Source organism: Orbicella faveolata, unplaced genomic scaffold (genome assembly GCF_042242905.1).
Source record: "Orbicella faveolata isolate gen_17 unplaced genomic scaffold, um_ofav_v1 contig_24, whole genome shotgun sequence".
NCBI lineage: Eukaryota > Metazoa > Cnidaria > Anthozoa > Scleractinia > Merulinidae > Orbicella > Orbicella faveolata.
The window spans coordinates 22772954-22793607 of NW_028301552.1; the positions used below are offsets into that span (position 1 = coordinate 22772954).

The 20654-nt window shown below is 39.1% G+C and overlaps 2 protein-coding genes across 8 annotated transcripts; both read left to right on the forward strand.

Moving 5' to 3' along the window:
- The first annotated feature begins 728 nt into the window (after nucleotides 1-728).
- LOC110068778 (hydroxyacyl-thioester dehydratase type 2, mitochondrial-like) lies at nucleotides 729-10677 on the forward strand. Of its 4 annotated transcripts, none has more exons than XM_020776186.2 (5): nucleotides 837-1144; nucleotides 2215-2297; nucleotides 3737-3837; nucleotides 6793-6862; nucleotides 8049-10677. In XM_020776186.2, exons 1-4 carry the CDS (start codon nucleotides 843-845, stop codon nucleotides 6844-6846), a joined length of 540 nt encoding a protein of 179 aa, XP_020631845.2. In that variant the 5' UTR covers nucleotides 837-842; the 3' UTR covers nucleotides 6847-6862; nucleotides 8049-10677. The 4 variants fall into 4 exon arrangements, with proteins under 4 accessions (XP_089147588.1, XP_089147587.1, XP_020631845.2 ...); XM_020776187.2 differs by having other exon boundaries at nucleotides 894-998; XM_089291462.1 differs by lacking the exons at nucleotides 6793-6862; nucleotides 8049-10677 and adding an exon at nucleotides 4704-5360 and having other exon boundaries at nucleotides 729-1144.
- Nucleotides 8137-16312, forward strand: LOC149110918 (uncharacterized). Of its 4 annotated transcripts, none has more exons than XM_089291460.1 (4): nucleotides 8137-8198; nucleotides 11767-11892; nucleotides 13902-14439; nucleotides 15375-16312. In XM_089291460.1, exons 2-4 carry the CDS (start codon nucleotides 11791-11793, stop codon nucleotides 15896-15898), a joined length of 1164 nt encoding a protein of 387 aa, XP_089147586.1. In that variant the 5' UTR covers nucleotides 8137-8198; nucleotides 11767-11790; the 3' UTR covers nucleotides 15899-16312. The 4 variants fall into 4 exon arrangements, with proteins under 4 accessions (XP_089147586.1, XP_089147585.1, XP_089147584.1 ...); XM_089291459.1 differs by lacking the exon at nucleotides 8137-8198 and adding an exon at nucleotides 10825-11686 and having other exon boundaries at nucleotides 11763-11892; XM_089291458.1 differs by lacking the exon at nucleotides 8137-8198 and adding an exon at nucleotides 10825-11686.
- Nucleotides 16313-20654: the final 4342 nt, after the last annotated feature.

The following is a 20654-nucleotide window of genomic DNA, read 5'->3' on the forward strand; positions in this document are numbered from 1 at the left end:
TGTGAGAACATGCAATAAATTACAGACTCCATGGGGATCTTATCGCTCCTCATCAAACATAATGGATTGACAGTTTTCTCGCCTTTCCCGCTTTTCGACCAATGGTATTGCACTTCGCTCAGGCGAAGCAGAAATGAAAAAAAAAAACAGAGATCAAGGCAGGCTCACTTTCTTGGCGCCTCTTCACCAGACTCCTTCCTGCCGGATCGCTTTGCTCTTCGCCGCTCGCGCGCGACTCAAAAATGAGCCTGCCAGCAGGCTATTTCACGAGCTGTGTGAAAGTAGAACGAATTTCAGTTTAATGTTATTAGATCGTTAGTAATTTGGTGGCGAGCAGACTTCGCTTGGTGGCGAAGTGACTGGCGGCCGCTGGTTGATAAGAATTATCGACTGATTACTCCAGAAAATTTTACGACTAGCACATGAAAGGTGCCTTTGTTTTGACTAAAAATTAAACTAAGATCGTCATACTCACCTCTGGCGGCACTTTTGTAAACTTTCGTGATGCTGTCAATGTCCCCCAAACCACATTTCTCTTTCAAACGAAGCAAACGAGGGTCAATCGAAGTGGCGGTTGATATTTACCGCATTTGATACACGCAAGTTTTCTTGTTTTCCTCGCCATATCTTTGCGAAGAAACTTCGACGTCAAGTTCAAAGTGCTCATTTTCCAAAGTACAAAACTGCGATATTTACGTTTTGATGCCTACATAACAAAATATTTTCTCCTCCTCATATCACGTTCGAGCCGAAATTCGATTTATCTTGTCATGGCATCTCGCACATGCGCAGCTCTGTCGTGTCCTGTCTGGTCCACTAGTCCCAGTATTACTCCGCTGCACATGTTATTTCTGCGCGCCTGGGACTTAATCGCTCTTGATGGATTTATGATGGCGGCATGTTTTGAAAGGATTTTAGCTTCTCGGCGTTCTAATTTTCTTTTAGCTGCTCGATACTTTGCCAGTAACCCTTCAGCATTGTTTAAAGTTGGAAATGAGGTAGAAGTTCGTCGGGTTGTTTCTATGAAAGATGTACAGGCATTCGCTCACATGTCAGGAGATACCAACCCCATTCACTACGATGACAAATTTGCGAGGAAAACCCGCGTCGGACAGATTATTGTGCACGGTGTAATACTGAATGGGTATTGTTTTTTTATATGGCCTTAATAATCTTAGAATGTTTGTTTTATTTCGATGGCAACTTGTAGACGGGGCTTTGGGGCTTTGAAAGTCATTGTACTATCCCAAATATTTCTGTGAGAGTTCTGAAGAAAAGTGTTTTTATTTCGAGAGATAAAGAAAATTTTTTTCTTTTCGGAGAGGGATATTTTTTGAAACTTAGATCATTTTTTCCTCAGGTGGGTAAATTTTGAATGAATGAAATGAAAACAATCTTTAAAGAGGAAGCGCCCGTCACGTAAATACGTGGTTTTCAGTGAGGTCCTCTATAAAATAAAAAGTATTAAAATCTAAAATAAGAAATACAAGTATCACAGATCTAAAATATAAAAATATACAATAATTAAAACTACTAAAACTACCAAAACTACCTACTGTCATTTTTTCTAAAAATGTTTATCCATTAAGAACCTTATAAGGTTTTTCTTAAATTTTGAGTGGCTTCTTTCACATGCATGTATAGTCTCCTTTGCAGCCGTTATCAGAGTTGTCACGCAACACTTCTCCCCCACTTACTAATGCATGTATGGGTGTTAGGTGGAGTTACGTGTAGTTAGGGGAGGGTGAACATAAAACAGAATGGCCCTGTTCCCCCCAGAATCAAAGTGGGAAAAACCAGGCCATGTGTATTATCATAACAGCAATTTTTTTTCCATATAGGATGTTCATTTTTATCTGCCATGCATGGCCACAAAATACATGAGCAGCTATAGTTCTCCATATTTCCGATGTTTGATTTTCTTCTTGTGCCAAACTTACGAAAGAACCAGATGCTGATCATAGGCTTTCCCTAAGAGTAGAAAGTGTGAAAACAGGCAAATTTCATCTTTACTTGCTCATGAATGAAGTGTATGTATGTACACTAAACAACTATTCCTTCACCAAAGTCTAATCACAATTTATAATATTTTTGGGTTGGGTAAATATCTTAATCAATACTTCTCCCCTGTTGCATTGCTCAAGATTACATTTTACTGATAGGCAAAGGTAAGGTGTGCTTTCCTCTGATAACTGTTGTCTGTTTTTATTTTAGGATAATTTCAGCTATCCATGGCGCTAAACTTCCAGGTCCTGGTTGTATGATTCTGTCTCAATCATTGAAATATCCTGCCCCATGTAAGTACTCTATATGAGGTGTCAGATGTAGGGAAATGAAAAAAAAAATAATAATAAGTTCCAAAGGGAAAAGGGGCACCAAAGTGCACCATCACTGTAGGTTCTCTTTCTCCCCCTTTATATAAGAATGGTTGAACCTCACTATTTTGAAGCAGATCTCTTGAACGCCCAGCTATCTGGAGCTCAAATCATTTTCTGTTGGATATGCTTTTTCAGTCATTTGCTATCAGCTATATTGAACCCTGCTATCTCAAACTATTGTTCATTTCCTTTGAGATAACAGGCTTCAGCTGTACCTTGGGGCTCTCATCTTCTCTTTGGGTATCCCATTTGAACAGCTGTAGATCCACCTCTGGTTTGTAAAGATTGTGAAAAGATTGTAAAATCAGATCGGTAACTGAGAGATGATCTTAGCAACCCTGGTATGGCTTCCATTTGTTTAGAAGGAATGCAACCTTTGGAAACAAGATTGCGTAAGGGCTTTCACTTGCCCAGTATTTCCACAGAGAGGGGGACATGGGGCTTTGCAGTGTTACGTTGTTGACTGCTTTTCTAATGCAGTGATACGGTAAATAAAATCCCGCCTTGCAGTGTTGCGGTGATCTCAAACCCTACGGTTTGCAATGTTTGTGTTTTTCATGCTACGGTGTTCAGTGAAACGAAACTATTTGCAATGCTGTGTTTTCTTGTTTGATCTCTCTCTGACCTAAATTTTGTATGAAAACTTTGTTAATCCATGCTAATTTTATGGTTGTATATTTTACAAACCAACAAATACAGACCAACACTGGCTAGTTAATCTCCGATATGCTTCAGCTGCCAATCTGAAGCTGTTTTCAACCTTTACAGGCATCAGCAGTATCGACACATAGGCAGTGAGAAGTGTTGTGGCGTGTTTATTTTGTGGAAAATTGTTCAGGTGTAAAAGTATTATAACAAGTGTAGACGTTCAAATCATGGGCTAAATCATATGTTACAGTGAAGGTGTTTCATCGACTTTTCTTGCAGTGATGTGGTGGTCGTTCATTTTTTTTTTTTTTTTTGCAGTGTTGCAGTTCTCAGAGCACCCCTATGTTCCCCTCAAAAGACCGTACTCAATTGCAGTGCTCAACTTGCAAACATGCCCTATTTAAATGCTATTTTGGAATGAAATGTAAAACTCTGTACAGCCTTTGTCACACCAATATAGCTTAAAAACAAATCCCCTTAGCACTGCAGATACCTGTGACTACCAAGAAGAACAAACCCCACCCACCCCACCTTAGGAGATTACCAAGGTTGTATTGTATTGTATTGTATTGCATTGCATTGCATTGCACTGCATTGCATTGTATTGCATTGCATTGTATTCGATGCATTGTATACCCAATACTTCGAGAATATTGTTAACACTATGTGTCACCTGGAATGGGTAATTTTGGCTGATTTTTATTTTACAGTGTTTCCTGGAGAAGAAGTTTTGACTCATGTCCAGGTAACAGGATTAAGACATTCTATTATGATTTGTCAAGTCACTTGCACAGCAGTTCAGAGAGGCAAAGTAAGTTTTCTTTGTTAAATTTATGAAGTAAAGTGATTCAGACTCTGAACATTGCAAACTATGTTGACTGAAATGAAAATCAACAAGTTAAACTTGCTAGCCACAGTACACTTTTTTTTGGTGAACGAGATGTAGTGACAGCGTTTGCTTGTGTTTTGCAGCTTGCTAAAAGGTAGATATAAGGTTTTCATAAACAGTAATATTTAGTTCACGCAAAGAAGGTATAACCATTGAGTGACAAATTGTATGGAGGAATGCTAAATAGTACTTAAAGGCTGTCTGAAAACTGAAGCAAAGCAAAAGCTTGAAGAAGATTAAGACTTGGGAGTCATAGATCAACTAAAAAAAACAAAAAAGTCATAAAACAACTTCTGCTTTGGTGTAAAAAGGATATTTTCATTAACTACTTTTCGCTCCAAAATAGTTACGAAATTCACGGTGCGACACTCTCAGAGGATATGCATCACAACTTCCGAAGAAATAATCCAATAAAACCAGCCCCCATTTTTCCCTAGATTCGTCACTAGCCAATAAATTTCTATTGATATATATCCTTGAAGGATTGGACTATCACACAATAAATATAAGATGAAGACCATCACACCATAATTCTCTCCGCTAAGCGGATGGGAACGTTTCCTGACAACACCTAGTTAGTGTTTCTCATCGTGTTAAGAGTATTGACTACTTCCTACCTGGAGAAAAAAGCCTCGGTAACTGAACTAAATCGAGCACAATGCAATGGATTGCGTTCGACTGTGTTCGATGAATAAATTTTCTTGAACAAAGGTCATGTTATGTGGTCTGGTAAACATACATACAAAGCAAACCCATCCTAAACAAGTTTTTCTCTTCCTTTTTTACAGACTATTCAATAACAAAAATAAACTGTCCAGGGCAGTGACAAGAGTGGTATATAAGCTATTTATGTAAGCTATTTATGTACTCGCGGTATATTCCGGCGGCATCCCGCACAAAGGTCTTCACTTAGCAAGTAATCGAAGCATTTACAGGCCACAGGGATACAATCAGTTCACGTTGAACAGTTTGAATTGTCCGCGTTCATTTACAACTCACTCGAAAAAGCACGGCCTTTCTCGCCTATTTTCTTTAAAACTTTGAAATCTTCACCCTCCTTCACTTCAAAGTGGCACTCTTGGCGGTCTTTAACTACGCACCCAAAGCTAACAACGCAGAACGCATCTGAAACCATTTCTCCGAGATGTGTGCCGTTACGAAAAACACGTGTTATATCGAAGCAACTGAGCCTCCAAACACTTGTTGTATTGATTTTCAACTCCAGTTTTACAGAAGTCAAGAGTTCGGAAAACGAGCGTTCGAGTGAGTTCGATTGTCCAATTTTTTTGTATGTGAGTTTGATTTCGTTCGATTGCCAAACTCAATCGGAGTCAATCCATGGACTGAGTCAACTTCAATCAATCAATCAATAAACTTTATTTAAGTGTATAAAAAAACTTCTAGTCAGTCCGGAGGCCGACTAATCCGGAACACTCCCAATAAAATTACTAATAGATTAAGTTAAATTAACTTAAGTTAAAAGTTACCTATCACTTTTTACGTTTTATGTTCATATCTACAATGCCATTAATATTATAAAATATAGACTAAAATATAATAGTTTCTACCTATACGACTATATACAAACTTTAAATATGTCTAAAATTCTAATAGCATTTTAAACACACTTGGCACAATTTCCTGTACAGACATAATTTGAAACTAGGTTCGCGAGGTCTTTTCTGTGGATGTTCGAGACAAATGATGTTAGACTTGGCATTGTGTGTCGCTATGTCCAAGTTTTGAACACAAATATGGTCCTAGATATCTTAGGGAATGTTTGCCATAGTGGACAGAATAGAATCTGGAGATATGGAAATCTGAGTTCTTGAGGCTGTACCCAGATGGAGTGCCACTGACTAAATCTAATCTGTTCGAAGGCAGCAGTCTGTGCTTGACTTTTTACATAAAAATGGCGATATCTTGCAATCGCATGATGTACAGAGAGAACAAGTTGGCGCGTTTCAGTAAGTCTTTGTACGCGAGATTCCAGTCACAGAAAACCGCCCCAAGTCCCCTTTCATTTACTCTTTCTAGTTTCTTTTTGTCCGTTGCTTTACAAAAGTGCCAGACAAGGTTACAATAGGCCAGATGTGGTAATGTCGCTTTTTTATAAATTTGCTGTTTTGCCTCAGTAGGAATGGATTTTCTAAGTCTCCTTAGAACGCCTATTAATTTGCTTAATTTTTTTTACCAATTATGGAAATGTGTTTAGAGAAGTGCAGCTCTTTGTCGATAGTGACTCCCAGTAATTTAAATTCTTCAGTAGTGTTGATAGAGTGGCCATTAATGTCGACAGATGCTAGGGATGGCTCGTGTTTCTTGCCGATTACCATGACTTGGTATTTGCTGTGTCCCTGTGCCCTGTAAATGCTTCGATTGAAATTCAGTTGGATTGGGTTGGATTGACCATGCCGGTTTAGACCGGGAGGGAGCTTTTGAGACCCTTACCATGTAATTCACGGAACATTAACGATGTGACAACAAAAGGGTTTATAACAGTTTCAAAAGTATTCCCTTTGAAGTCATATAACGTAGAAATGGCATCGTTAAACAGCCGCCATCTTGGACTAGTTAACTTGAATTTCGCGCGTTACTTGTACAACACCTCAGTATTCCACCAAAACTGACACAAAAACAGTCAAAGCCGATAAAGAAACTTGCATTTATCTATTAAACTACAAGTTACCGTTTCATTAAAACTCGGAAATTGGAACATGCCTGTCAAGAGACAGTTTCTAGTGGGGGGGGGGGGAACAATGAGTTGTCATACCATATTGTTCCCAGATAAATTTTAGGTGGGGATCTCAAAACACCCCTCCCCTCTCTGGTCTGATTAGGTTTATTAAAGCTATTTCTTTGATGAACATTTTGTAGGTTGTTCTATCTGGCGAAACAAAGCTCTTAGTTCCTCAGAATCTGGATGAATAAGGCCGTTGTTTTTTATGTAAGTGAAATTTAGTGCCTCATTCTTGCTGTATCAATTTTTTTTCCATCTGCCGTGGTGGCCATGTCGTGCATGGTGGCCATGCACTACATGGTGACCATGCTGGGGTTCCAAACAATCACACTCTCTCTTTCGGGATCACGGTTGGAACACGTTATATAATTACACATTATATAATCACGATATAATTATATAATTACACATTATATAATCACGACATAATTATATAATTACACATTATATAATCACGATATAATTATATAATTATACATTGCATAATGACAGTATAACTACACTTACCATGTACTATCGAACCTATATATAACGGCCCTGTATTAAGCGGCCAGTTTTCAAAGTCCCGAGTTTTCGCTCAAACAAACGCTGTATTTGTTACCTGTATTAGGTGGCCACCTTTATTAAGCGGCCGCGGCGACCCTGTAGCAGTCCTATGTTTGTCTTTCTTTGTTATTTTTACTTAACAACTATGAAATTGAACGTAAAAACTGTGAAATTGAACGTAACAACTGTGAAATGACGCAATGAGATATTTTGTTGTGAACTGTAAGTCACAGAAATACAGTACTGTATACCGTAGAAGAGTAGAGGATAATTTATTGCACAGTACTTTTACACAATGTTACGTACATTATACCGTTAAGTTACAAGTTGGCACTGAACCTTGTTTAAAGTATTGATCGCTTGAAAGAGTGTTGATTATCCTATTGTTTCCTTGCATGAAGTGTTCTTGTAGATACGCCATTTAAATTGACATTAGACCACACCCGCTGAGTATTTTTAGTGATCCTGTATTAAGCGTCCACCTGTATTAAGCGGCCAGTTCCTCAAGTCCCGAGGGTGGCCGTTATTTACAGATTCGACTTTAGTTGCATAATAGTTATACACAACAAGCAATGAAATTGTATCAGCTTACTACTTACTGTTTATTTTTAGTATAGTACCGACTTGTTATTTCTACTTTAGGGCCGTTTTTTTTCTACTTTATAGACAGCAATTTGCATTTGCAACAATTGAAAATTTCTACAAACGAGTTCAGCAGGTCCTGTGAAAGGACAAGGAATAGCACTGATCAAAGTTTTCAGCTGGCTTTATCAGTCACATGCGCGCTAACGGTACAAAACCATCTCTCCACTGAATTAATACTTGTTGCTGTGTGATTTTTGTCCAGGTTGAGCACTGATTCAGACAGAAAACAACTACACAGTCGGATGTCGTCAAGGGTTATCATCGCTTCCAAAAAGAGTCTCCTCCGCGACTCCCGGTGAGAGAGAGCAGAAACAGGAAACAGGAATCCTTATTCACGGAGCCTGCTGCATTGGTCAGACGTTGTTCGTGAATTTAAGATGGCGTCACAAGTCTCGAAATACTCGCAAACTTTCGCGCTGTTTTCTGGTTTAACACAATAGGAAGAATACGTGTGCCTTAGTGCCAGCCGTTTTCCTACGACATGGGAAAACGGAATTCAAACTTCCAGTTTCGTTTTTCGTTTACCCACGTCATCGGAAAAGGGAATTCGAACTTTTATTTTCGTTTTTCGTTTTTCAACTACATTGAAAACGAAATTTCCGTTTTTCATCTTCTATTTCCGTAAGACATTGAAAACGGAATTTAAACTTCGATTTTCGTTTTTCGTTTTCGTGTTCTGTTATGTTATCTCAAGACAGTGGCCTATTAAGCAGGCGCTAGCGTTCTTTGGGCTTGGACGTCATAGCCAACTGTATGTAACTGAGTGTACATACATACGGAGTTGTGATAACAACAAATAGCGTAAAAAAAACTGTGCAGCTACATTTATAGAAAACTAATATTTAAGAATTTTTCAGCCCGCTACAAACCGTATTGAGCTGACTGTTATTAAGAGCCTTCTGTTTAATATGACTACCACGATGTCGATATCGGCAAGGAAATGAAATTATGCGTGTACGATCACAAGTCACGGAATTAAATGGCTATTCAGGTCCGACTATTAAGTCAAAAAGTTTCAATACAAAGGCTTGTCATGATCGATTTGGAACATACAGTTGAACCTCCGATATGGCGCCTTCTACTTCGATATCGACCGGTCAGTGTAAAACGAAGACTGCGGACTGACCGGGAATAAAATGCAGACTGAGGGTAAAACGCAAACTGCAGACTACAGACTTTTTAAGAATATATCGACAGTGTTATTTCCATTATTGATTTCTAACCGGAAACAGGGTTATTCAGGCTAATAGTAGTGAAAGTTTCCAATGCTCCGGTTAGCCTGAATATCACTCAGGTTAGCCTAAATAACGCTCCGGTTTGCCTGTTAACGGTTAGCTCTCAATGATGGAAACTACTCAGTTAAAAAGTCTGCAGTCTGCATTTTGACCTTCCGTCTCCATTTTACCCCAGTCCGCAGTTGCAGTCCGCAATCTGTAGTCTGCAGTCCGCAGTCCTTATTTTACACTGACCGGATATCGACTGTTCCATCTGCAACTGACTCTCTCTTTTTGATACCATGGAAACTGTAAAACCCTTTTACACTTAGCAAACTACTGTGCAGCCCTTGATTCGGGTATCGGTTCTTGATTACCTTGAGAAGGTCTTCACAACTATTATTTTCCTCAGTAAGAAAACGGCGGACAAAGACTTCATCAAGGATGTAGTTTCCAGGTCCATTTTTAGCGACAGGAAGAGCCAACATTCTTCTGGTTCACGTATACAAAAGTGACAAAAAACACATAAACGAAAAACGACAATCGATGTTCAAATTCCGTTTTACAATATCTTAAAAAACGAAAGACGAAAAAAGGAAATAACAATTAGAATTCTGTTGTCCAAAGTTGTGGTAAAACGAAAAACGAAAACAGAAGTTGGAATCCATTTTCAATGTAGTAGGAAAACGGAAAACGAAAATGGAATCTCGAATTCCTTTTTCCGATCTCGTGGGTAAAACGAAAAACGAAACTGGAATTTCGAATTCCGTTTCCCCTGTCTTAGGAAAACGGTTGGCACTAAGGTACACGCATAAGGAAGATTCAGCAAACCACAACGGCAACTGCAACGAGAAAGTTACTAAGCAAATGGTTAATAAGCAGAGCAAGAAGTTGTTGATCCCGGGTGTTGATCACTTCACCCTTCGTAGAACATACGCTATAACACACGCTGTAACACGTGATTTCAATAGCCCACTACATAACCGCCTGACCAAAGTTGTGTTCCGTGTCACTTAACATTTATTCCCTGTTTGTTTATTTTGGTTTGACTTAGTTGAATGAGCTTTTCATTTAAATTCTCTTACATTGTTTTTAAAAAGCGAAAGCAGCCATTATTTTATTTGTTAACTTTAAGAAAAAATGTTCCATGATTTTCATGTTCCATACGCTTTTACCTTCGTGACTAAATGTTTATTCAATCGGCGCCTTTGCCGTGGCTGCAAAGCCGATTGAGCGCTTCCTTCTTGCTGTAAAGTTTCTAAAATTAAACGAACTTATATTGTCCATGTTTGAAATTCTGGCATAACTCTCCGCTCTTGGTGGTGAAAATAGATTAAGCGAGGTTAAGAATAGCTTGGATCAGTCTTCTGTCGTGAGCTGGCAATGTCAAATCTTGCTGGGACCAGATGTTTTATGCCGAGTATTATCATCTTAAAGTGCGTGTTCCCGGATTTACCCCCGGGCAATTTACCATTTTAGCTGAAACGCAAGACTAAGAACTCTACTGGAGGAAACAAGTATCTTTTCGTGTATAATCAACTTGACTTGTTTGAAATCTCTTTGCTTTGTTACGCTGAGTTCCCACGGTTATTAAAAGAGCGATAAGTGAAAGAAGTATATGAATTTGTTCCGTGGTATTTTTGTAACTAAGAGCTGTTATAGTTTGGTAGTCTCATATTCTGTGGAATGCGTCTTTTCGCGCGGTCTAAAATCTCGTTAAATTTTTTCCGCTGAGTCCTGTAAACTCTGAAAGAGAATATCAGTAATGGCGCCAAAACATTGGCTCGCTCGCAAGTTCCTTTTGCACGTATTTGCATGGCAATGTGTATGGCCTTATGTCCCAGTCGGGACAACGAGGATGAATAAGTGAGAGAGTCAGCACATGGCAATGTAATCTACTGCTTGAGAAACGAGAAATGCACTACTTTGCTTTCATGTCTTGATTGTCTAGTCATGGAGCTGATTCAGTGGAAAAACTTTCTTGTTTTTGTAGCTATTTGTAGCATGCACATAATTGGGCCTCTTGTGGTTCACTTGAAATCAAACATCGTCAAAACAAACACTGAAAGCGTCACAAACTTTCTCCAAGGAATGCTGCGCAAACATTGGAGTGATAATCTGAAGTATCGGTGGCGAATTGAGAGAGCCAGTAAAAATTAAACATAGAAAATTACATGTATCTTATTAGTTCAGTGTTAAAACAGTTAGAGGCTTCCGCACTTGAAAGAAACAGGCTTAGTATTTTTTGGTTTATGTTTCTGTTTTGGAGTTATTTTTAATGCTTGCAAAAAGGTTATTTTTAATTGATTGTGTCTGGTTTCTACTCTCGGGCCTGTATTCGCGTGTGGTGTCAGGAAATAACACTGAAATGATCTTTTCGTTTTTTACGCTTTACGTTGCCGCCGACTGACATTCATTTACTCTTTTTTTGTTTCCTTTGGCGGGAATTAAGAGAGAAGATGACAGATTTTCATCAGCTGCGAGTCATAATAGAGCGGCGAGAGAGTACAAAAGCCCAGCGCAGGGCCACTGTCAAGCACAACCCGGTTGAGGCCGTTGGATTCACTTGATCTTTGAGAATCATTTGTTAACTAAATTTCATAAAACTGATCCCACTGCTACCAAGGTATACCTTAGACCAATTGCTTTCTTTTCTTTGTTGATTGGACAACAAAGTTTATTGATTTGCTATTTTGCCCAAGGCAGGTTTTGGATTAAAGGCGTGAACTGATGGCGAACAAAAGTTTAAACTTTTACGGCGTGGTGGTGTTTTCGCTGATTGCGATTCAAACAGGTCCAGTGGCATTAGAAAGACAAACGGTAGACGAGGTGGTAAGTGTAGTTAATTGTTTCATATGTAACATTGGTTCTATGTAACATAGCAGTAGTTTTGTTCCGTAAAACAGGTTCCCACTGATTTTTTTTCTCGCATGGCACAGTTAAGCTAATGTTTGCAGCAACGCTGTAAAAGCATCATTTGAAAAAACGAAGTTCGTAGGAAACACTCTAGTCCGAAAGAATTTCGTGAAGGCTGGTTGGCCGGTTCCTTTCTGTGATCTGTAGCTTTTAAGAGGATTAGTAAAAAAAAAAAACATAACTCGTTTACTAAAAGCATTTCAATTTAAAACAAGTGATGGTTGACCTATAAAGTCCTTGGCGAAATTGAGTCGAACGTTTAATCGCGTTTTCCCTTCAAAATCTGGTTTTCGTACTTAATTTCCTTAGACGAAGCTATTACTGCGATTATAAAACAACTTTGGTACAGAAGTCACATTGAACCATAAAAATTTATTAGAAAGCTATGTGCAATAAAATCAAGTTTATGTTGACAAATATTACTGGGTACAATCCACTTTCAAGGGCTTAATTTATATGAGGACCGTAGCTTCCGTTGATATCACTAGCTTAATTAAAAGAAAAAACACTTCATTCTCCACCGATATTGTGAAGGAATCTTTCGGTCTGTGTCCTTAGAAAACTAACAGCATGTTCATAACTATATGTAATGTAATTTCCTGAAAATAGTCTCATCAAATGCTAATTGAATCTTCACGCAACCTAAGAGTGGTTGGTACAAAAACGCTGATTAAGGGAGGATTAAAGAATAAATCTTTGTGTGCTGTTAACCTGGCTATAAATAAGCACATCGTGACTATATATACCGCGTTGACTCATTTTTCGTGCTATGTACTCAGTGGCACTTGCATAAGAAGATTAAGGTTATTCCCCAGTATTGCCTTGCGCATCCCTACTGCGCATAATTTCACGCGTGATTAGCCCGCGCATTAACAAATGGCGGCTTTTTCTTTACAGAGAGGTAACTGGTCATTTTCTCGCAAACGAGTATGGTGACCTATCATTTTTTTCTGTTGTTTTGAACTGAGTAATAAATTTCTCTGTGTAAACTAAATATGGATCAATTCTCAGTGTAGAACAAAAACCAATGGTCAGAAACGTGAATTTAGCAAGCAATCGTGACTACAATCATAGTGCTATTATAAGGATTTACATGGATATAAACAAGGTGCTTTTGCTCCTAGACGAACATGGGGACCCCTCATTTTTATTTCAAAATTTAAGTTCCTATAATATAAACAATCGATAGGCAAAGTTTCACAAAAATCTCAGTGCATAAGAAGATTAAGTAGCGGTTGTCAAGAAGTATTTGTTGAGGGTCTTCATTTTCCCTTTCTTTTTTCTTGGAATACCCTGACATACATACTTTATTTAACCATACCATGCGCTTGCGGTCCTTACAGTCCAAACCGAAATCATTTTTTACTACCCGGGTATAAGGACGCCAAATTTACACCACCCTGTCAAGAAGGAATTCGTTTGGGCGTGTCAGTTGCTAGTGACGGTGCAATTTAGTGTCTTTTTTCTTTACTGCGACATACCTTAGTTTCTCGCCAGTTACTTTTATCCACATTCACGCTCTGTTGTAAGATTATGATTAGTTGTCTCACGACAGTCCGGCGTTTCTTCGGTAAGGAGATAAAAAGGGTCGGACTTTGTACTTGTTTATATAGGTAGGTCTTCATCAGCTGTTGGTAGTTAATTTAAAACAACACAGCTAATTGTCTAGGTCACAAAAATGTTTTTTCGTTTGGTCTGTTCTGTCGGGCAGATGTTTAGAAATCGCTGAAATTGCTAATTAAACCGAGGTGATAAACTCTTTTAAAAGATGATTATCTACTAGATGAGCTGCCTCTGTTACGGAACAACGTAAGCGGATGTTTGAATTTTTAACGTTAATTTTTGTATCTCGCAATTTAACGTTTAACAACAAGTTAGCTGTGGAAATTGCCCTTCATACTAATATTGTTTACTTTCACTATCAGGAAAGCGATGACGTTATAAATCCTGCCGCTTTCAACGGCGAGCTCTTGAGGCAACTCCGTGACTCTAATGCTTCAGTCCCCGCTATGGCTGAAGAAATAAAGAAACGTGGAAATGAGCTCAAAAAATTCATTTTACTTCCCCTAATGCGTCACAAAGAAAAGCAAGGGCATAACAGAAATCACAGCCCAACGAAACATCATGAAGAACACCACCATCAACATCAGCACAATTCTCCATCTGCTGGAATCCATTTGCCACGTCCATCTCCCACATTTCCCTTCAACACGAGGACAGATGAACATGTTGACTTCTCAACTGAAGAATATGCGCAGATTACTCCAACCCCATCGGTGGACAGCTGGTTGACTCGGTTGATCTTCACTCCAAAGCTTCGTTATGCAAGAGCTGACAAAGTTCCCGATGATTCACAAGTAAAGATAGCAAAAATTAGCAGTTTAAATTCCAGTCCTACTCCAACATTCACTCCCGTAAGCTCGGTGATGACGCTGTCGATGCAACCAAATCAGAGCGTGACAGGTATTTTAAAATATTGCGCGTTGGTCACCAGAGTAATTGTTGCTCTTGAGGTGCGAATGTTTTGCTTATAGCACAGTCTCAACGTTCTAATGACAGTAATCTCTATCAATCAACCAGTCAATCAATAAATCAACACTTTATTTAAACACGTTTCGCCTAAGAGCTAAGTAAGGTCGATCACAATACGAACGTGTAAAGGACGAAAGTAGCTGGATTTCATCACTTTTTTGGGTCAACGTAGTCATAATTAAGCGTGATATACAAAAGGTAATTGTCTTTTCAGTATTTCATGGTAACCAGGATCGACAAAAGCCTTTCACCGTTATGTCCACTATCATAGGAATAGTTGCTCACGCCACCAAAGGGGAAGCTACTCCAATCCATAACATTTGCACCACACGTAACATTATTATTTTCATAATGTGTTTGCTGCTCTGAGAACTGATTTGGAACACGCTGTAAAACCATGTAAACTCAACCTGCTAGCCTTGTTTTATTATTTTGTAAAGTGAAGGCTCAGTTGTGACTTTGATCCCCCAAACGAAAGGGGAACCACTATGCCCAGCCAAACCAGAAAATCTTGGGTATCATAGCAGAGGAAAGCACCCTATTGATTTGAACACGGTCTAATCAACCTACCTGCCGCTCCGATAGATGTGTTGCTAGTCTATATGCAGCTCCCACATTTTCTCAGGTTTTGTCAACAATCGCATACTCACGGGTGAAGAGAGGTACTAAAAAGATAACTAGTCCTGTTAAAACCCAACTCAAGGACTGCCAGGCTAAACTTCTCCTTTTCTTCCATAGTGTTTCAACTTACTTGTATCGTGTTGAGATGTCAGACTTTTTATTGAAAAATTATCGTGTACTGAGACACGTAGCATTTTGATGTTTTTTGGTTTGTTTCTGATTTTTGTTGTTTTCATCGGCTTCAGGACACCCAACGGACCCATCAGATGAACAGGATCCTTGCACTGTATGGCAGAACTGTGCTTTAAATCAGCTCCTGAAAGCCAGCCGCTGGTTTCAGAAATTACCCAGCTGTTCTTGTCAGCTTCAACCAGCGCATTTCATCTACAACAACACAATTTACGACCCGGCATTGAACAAGTCCTTTCAGTGGAGAGGAATGAAGGTGGATAAAAAAGGCCTCCTCAGACGTACAGCAGAGTTCTGCATTCGATCTCTTCCACGTACCAGCCTCAGCGCCCAAGTTTGTTGCTATGACTCCAAGTTCCAACTGATCACCCGGGGGACTGGGGCAGGCGCACCGTTCGTTGTGTCCCCGGATCGGAATGCCTCGATGCATTACAAGCTGGACGTCTTGCCTATTCGTCTTTGTAATGGGGACTGGACGCGTTATCACGCCGTCCGCCCTCCCAATAATGGCCGTAACTGTTCTGCAAACCCGGATGACAACGAATTTGCTCTTCAAGTACTGAAGGCAAGGGATTACTAACCGAGAGTTTTCTACGGACTTATGGCATCCTTAAAACTATGTTCCTTTGATTATTTACAAGAATGAAACATATAAAAGTCTCTCAGTTGCAGAAGAACCTGAGAAAACTAACAACTTATCGTCTGATTGTTTTTCAAGATTCAGTAGTACAATAATAATGTGACGTCATTATATTTTGTAACCGCACCAGTAAACTAGTAGTGGCTATTACCTCAATGATATAATAAACTTTGCATAGTAGTTATGGAGACATTTTGTTATTGCTGCCTTTACCACTATAGAAAAGTCTTTGATCAGTACGTTTATATCGAAACGCAGTTCAAATGTATTTTAGACCTTAAACAAAGCTTTTATTGATAGTTTTAATGATGTTTTGTATGACAAATTTTATTACAATAAACTTTTCATCGAAGACATCATTTTAATGTGAACTACCCGAATCATGAGTACAGAGAGCTATACAAGAATAGTTGGTAACGTATCCTAAGCAGCACAAATCTGAACAGTTACACAGATTTTGAAGTTTTTTCTCTGAGTCGAAATATACGATTGGTTGAGTGGAGTACGGATAGTTCTTTCATTTTATGCTTAGCTGCGACATTTAGCTATCAATGAACGACTCGCATCACCCTACCTAGCTGATATTTCAAACTTTTTTCATTGCGGCTTCAGTCTGTAAGACTTCATTTAGCTTCTGTGTTCAAGGCTTTTTGAAAAAGTCATTTTCTCAGAATGTCGAGAATCCAGACAGGCAGAAAAAATCTTTTTTTCTCTGTATTTCGCCGAAACATTCCTTTGGGTGAACTTATTCAAGGAACAAGAGATGTTCCAACGATTTGTTCCAATGATTTGTTTTACGGGCGAAATTTTAAAGGAGGCAGTTTTCGAGGCTTAAAATGTTCAAAATTTCATGCCTCTTTACGCAAACCCCAGCGGGGAGGTAAAAACGATTCTTCGAAAACGAAACTTGGCGCAAATATTATTTGATTCTTATACTTTAAAATCATTTTGTAAAGCAGCAAAAGGAACGTAAGTAACTATGAATCGTTTTTTCCAGTTTTAACTGTTAATATCCAAAGAATAACCTGTGATTTGCGTAAAATTGAACTCGCTTACATGCCGCAACAGTTTATTTTACTGACACGGAGCATTTTAATTTCCAGAGCTATAACTTTCCTGGTGGAAAATAAAAATACTATAACCAAGGTTTTCTAAAATGTAGATAATTTGACCAAATGGTATATACCAGAGGCCATTTATACTAGTCAAAGTTAGCCTTTATTTGTTCTCGCCAACAGACACAAATGGCAGCTGTATAAAAATATGCTTGCTTAAAAAGCTACAAAAAAAACATCTAGAAACTTATTACACGGTTTTAACTTTTCATTCTCCCGTTGAGTCGTTCTGTAAACGATACCCAGTAAAGCAGCGATAAACGGCCGACAACGTTTATATTTGCAATGCGACACTGAATGGCACACAGATGTGGCTGTTTTATATCGTTCGTAGATGCATGAGACCCTATTTTCAACACTGGATGCGGGATTGAGGATTCTCTTTGATTTAGCCTTTGATGCAGCGAAAGAATAAGGAGCAGGGAGAGCGGGTGGGGCAAAAAATGAATGCTTTCCTCCCCACCCCCCACGCCCTGCTTCCCCCCCCCCCTTTTTTTTTTGCTCATCCCTTCCCCACTTCGCTACAGACGTTATTTTCGCCGGAGACAAGCGACAACCCGAAATGCGTCTGCCTCCGCAGGCTAAACTTCTCCCCATTTTTTGCCCACCTGAGGCTCGCTCGTTTGCTCGCTCGCTTGCTCGATCTCCCCGCTTGGAAAATGGAAAAAGGAAACGCCTGCTACGCGGGCTATCTCTGATGTCGACTTGATTCACAGTGTTTTGTCACACACCTCTAAATGTGCGCAAAGAATAACAACAACAAGAAACCAATTAGTTGCAAGAAAAGCTGGACCGCCGAAGATACCTGTTTATTATTCATTTAAGTAACTCAAGCTACATGCTACCAGTCACACTCTTCGTGCCGTGGAAATTTTTTCTATTAATTGTAACTTACTCTGTGTAAATAAAGGCTTAATATCATTTGTTTCATCCTTTTATTTTTCAAATCTGAAAAATACGAGAAATCAAGTGCATTTCTGTTATATTTATAGGCCTAAGATTTTCTTTCCAAATACGATTCCATATTTCGAGACATTTCTTCTCATTTAATTACTGTAAAACCTTACAATCCCATCTCTTGAGGAAGTTATTTGCCTGTGTCGTTGAAGGCGTCCAAAAGTTTCAGACATTTATTATTTACTTGTTGAAGTTGTCCTCTCATTCGTTTTGTGATACACTTGATAATACTGAAATCCAACATTATCCTCGGTTTCAGCAGTACAGAGTTCATCCGTTACAACGCTAATAGGACCTGTTTAATTTTCACAAAGATCTTGAAACTTTAACTATTGAGCTCATAGTAAGTGCAATTGGTCGCGGCCTTTTCAAGTAAGTCCAGGTGCATTCTTTTATGCTTATGCTTATGCTTATGTCGTTATTGTGTCCAGTAGGGGCACATGTTGGCATAAGTATAAGCATAAGCATAAGCACATTAAAAAGCATAAGCGGAAGACTATCAGCCAATCAGCGAGCACTTTATGTTTATGTCAACGATGTCCTCACTGAACAGAAGCATAACCATAAGAAGAAGAACGTTTGCTTATGCTTATGTCGCGGCCGTCCCCACAAGAGCATAAGTTTCTTATGCTTGTGCTTATGCTTATGCTTGCGATCGGGCTTATCAGCATGTACTGGATATATTCCAGGCATATATTTTATAGAACAACTCAAACACTGGGAATATAGCAGCAAGAAGGAACGTAAGCAACGGTGAGTCCTTCTTTCCTGTTTTAAACCATTAACTTCGGACGAATAACCTCGTGATCTGCATAAAATTGAACTCGCTTACATGCCGCAATAGTTCATAACTCTCCTGGTGGAAAAGACAATAACCAATTTTTCCTAAAATGTGAATATTCGAGCAAATGGTATATACAAGAGGCCATTTATACTAGTCAAAGTTAGCCTTTATTTTTTCCTCTCCAAGAAACACAAATGGCGGCTGTACAAAGGTATTTTTCGGCGAAATAAAAGAAAAATCGATTTTTTTTTTTTTCATGATTGTCTTTGAATTCTCGACATTCTGAGAAAATCATTCTTAATATGTTGCCCGATGTATTCGCGGTTCTTGAATACATTAATCTAGTTTTTGGCACTTAGAAAGCATTTGCTGCTATTTGGTTCTCCAAGGGCTTTTTGAGTTCCTTTTTGCCTAGTTCCTATATTGCCACAGAATTCACTTCTGGAATGCGACAATTTTTTTCCTCCTTCGACGCAGATATTTCCATCAGAGTGACAGTAGACTGCTGAGTCAGTTGACCGTTACATTGCATTAGACTCAATTTAAATTTGCGCGAATTTGCCCTTAAATTAATCGAAAATTGTGCCGTTCTCAACCAATCAGATTTGAGAACTCTTTCAGTTAGTAAAAGACCTTAGGCAATTTTCGCTTTTCTCTGTGTATTCACATAAGTTTGATTGACATTTTTGCTTGCCCCACGCGTTCTCTTAATTTACAGGCGTCTTTTTACAGGGCACTAAACTAAAAGCATTGATCTAAACAAGGAATTCAATGCGAATTGAATTACACTGTTTGTTCAGTGTTAGTAAAAAAACAATTCGAAAATAAGACAGTAAAGTTTGTTCTGACACTTTCTTAAAATTTTAAAACCTTGCTCGATGTCATCCGGCTTCTTATCACGTTGCTCTCTTAGGTGGTTTCCAACTGCCGATCCTTTGTAGTCTTTGTGGTCTTCAATTCGTTGGTGTAGGTCGACAAAACCTGCACCACACAGGTCACGCTTAAAGCAATACACTACGCATTGCTTATTCACTAGGGGCGGCTTGTCTTCCCTCACTTTGATATCGTCCTTGATCCTTCGACTTGCGTACACTGGGCTAATTTCTGCATTGATCTTTCGAATGAGGTCGCTAAGCTGCCTGCGCACTGCTTTGGCAGATTTCTGGTCTTTAACAGGCAGCACGATTCTAACTGGAGCTTCTGTCTTCTCATATACTTAGGTACGTGAATCTTCAGACCCTTTTGAATTAATGAATTGACGGATGGTAGACTGCACAACAGCCACTGTTGAACACCATGCTTTATCGTGCGTTTAAGCTCTCATCTACTTGGGAGTTTTTTCATGAGGAATGTGAAGGCTTTAAAGAGACCTTTGCCCGACTACACTACCCAGACAATCTTGTGCAGTCTACCAGTCTACTTTTTAACTATCATTCCATGTATAATCAACTTGGCTTGTTTGAAATCTCTTTGCTTTGTAACACTGAGTTTCCGCGGTTATTAAAAGAGCGATATGTGAAAGAAGTGTACTGGTCAGCGGTTCTTACGGGCCCATGCTCGCATCAATAAAACGTGTTCTGTACATCCGCCATCTTGGGTATCTTGTTTTCTACACTTCATGGTGTCAGAAGCCGGATGGAGCACCTGAAACCGCCTGAAGCACTCACACTGAGTGCAGCGGCGAACAAAGCCGAGGCATGGCGGCGATGGAAGATGTCATGGGAACTGTACAAAGTGGCAAGTGGTCTCGATAAAAAGCATGAGAAAATTCAAGTCGCCACGTTGCTCCGTGTGCTTGGAAAAGAATGCGTGGAGATTTACTCAAATTTTGTTTGGGAGA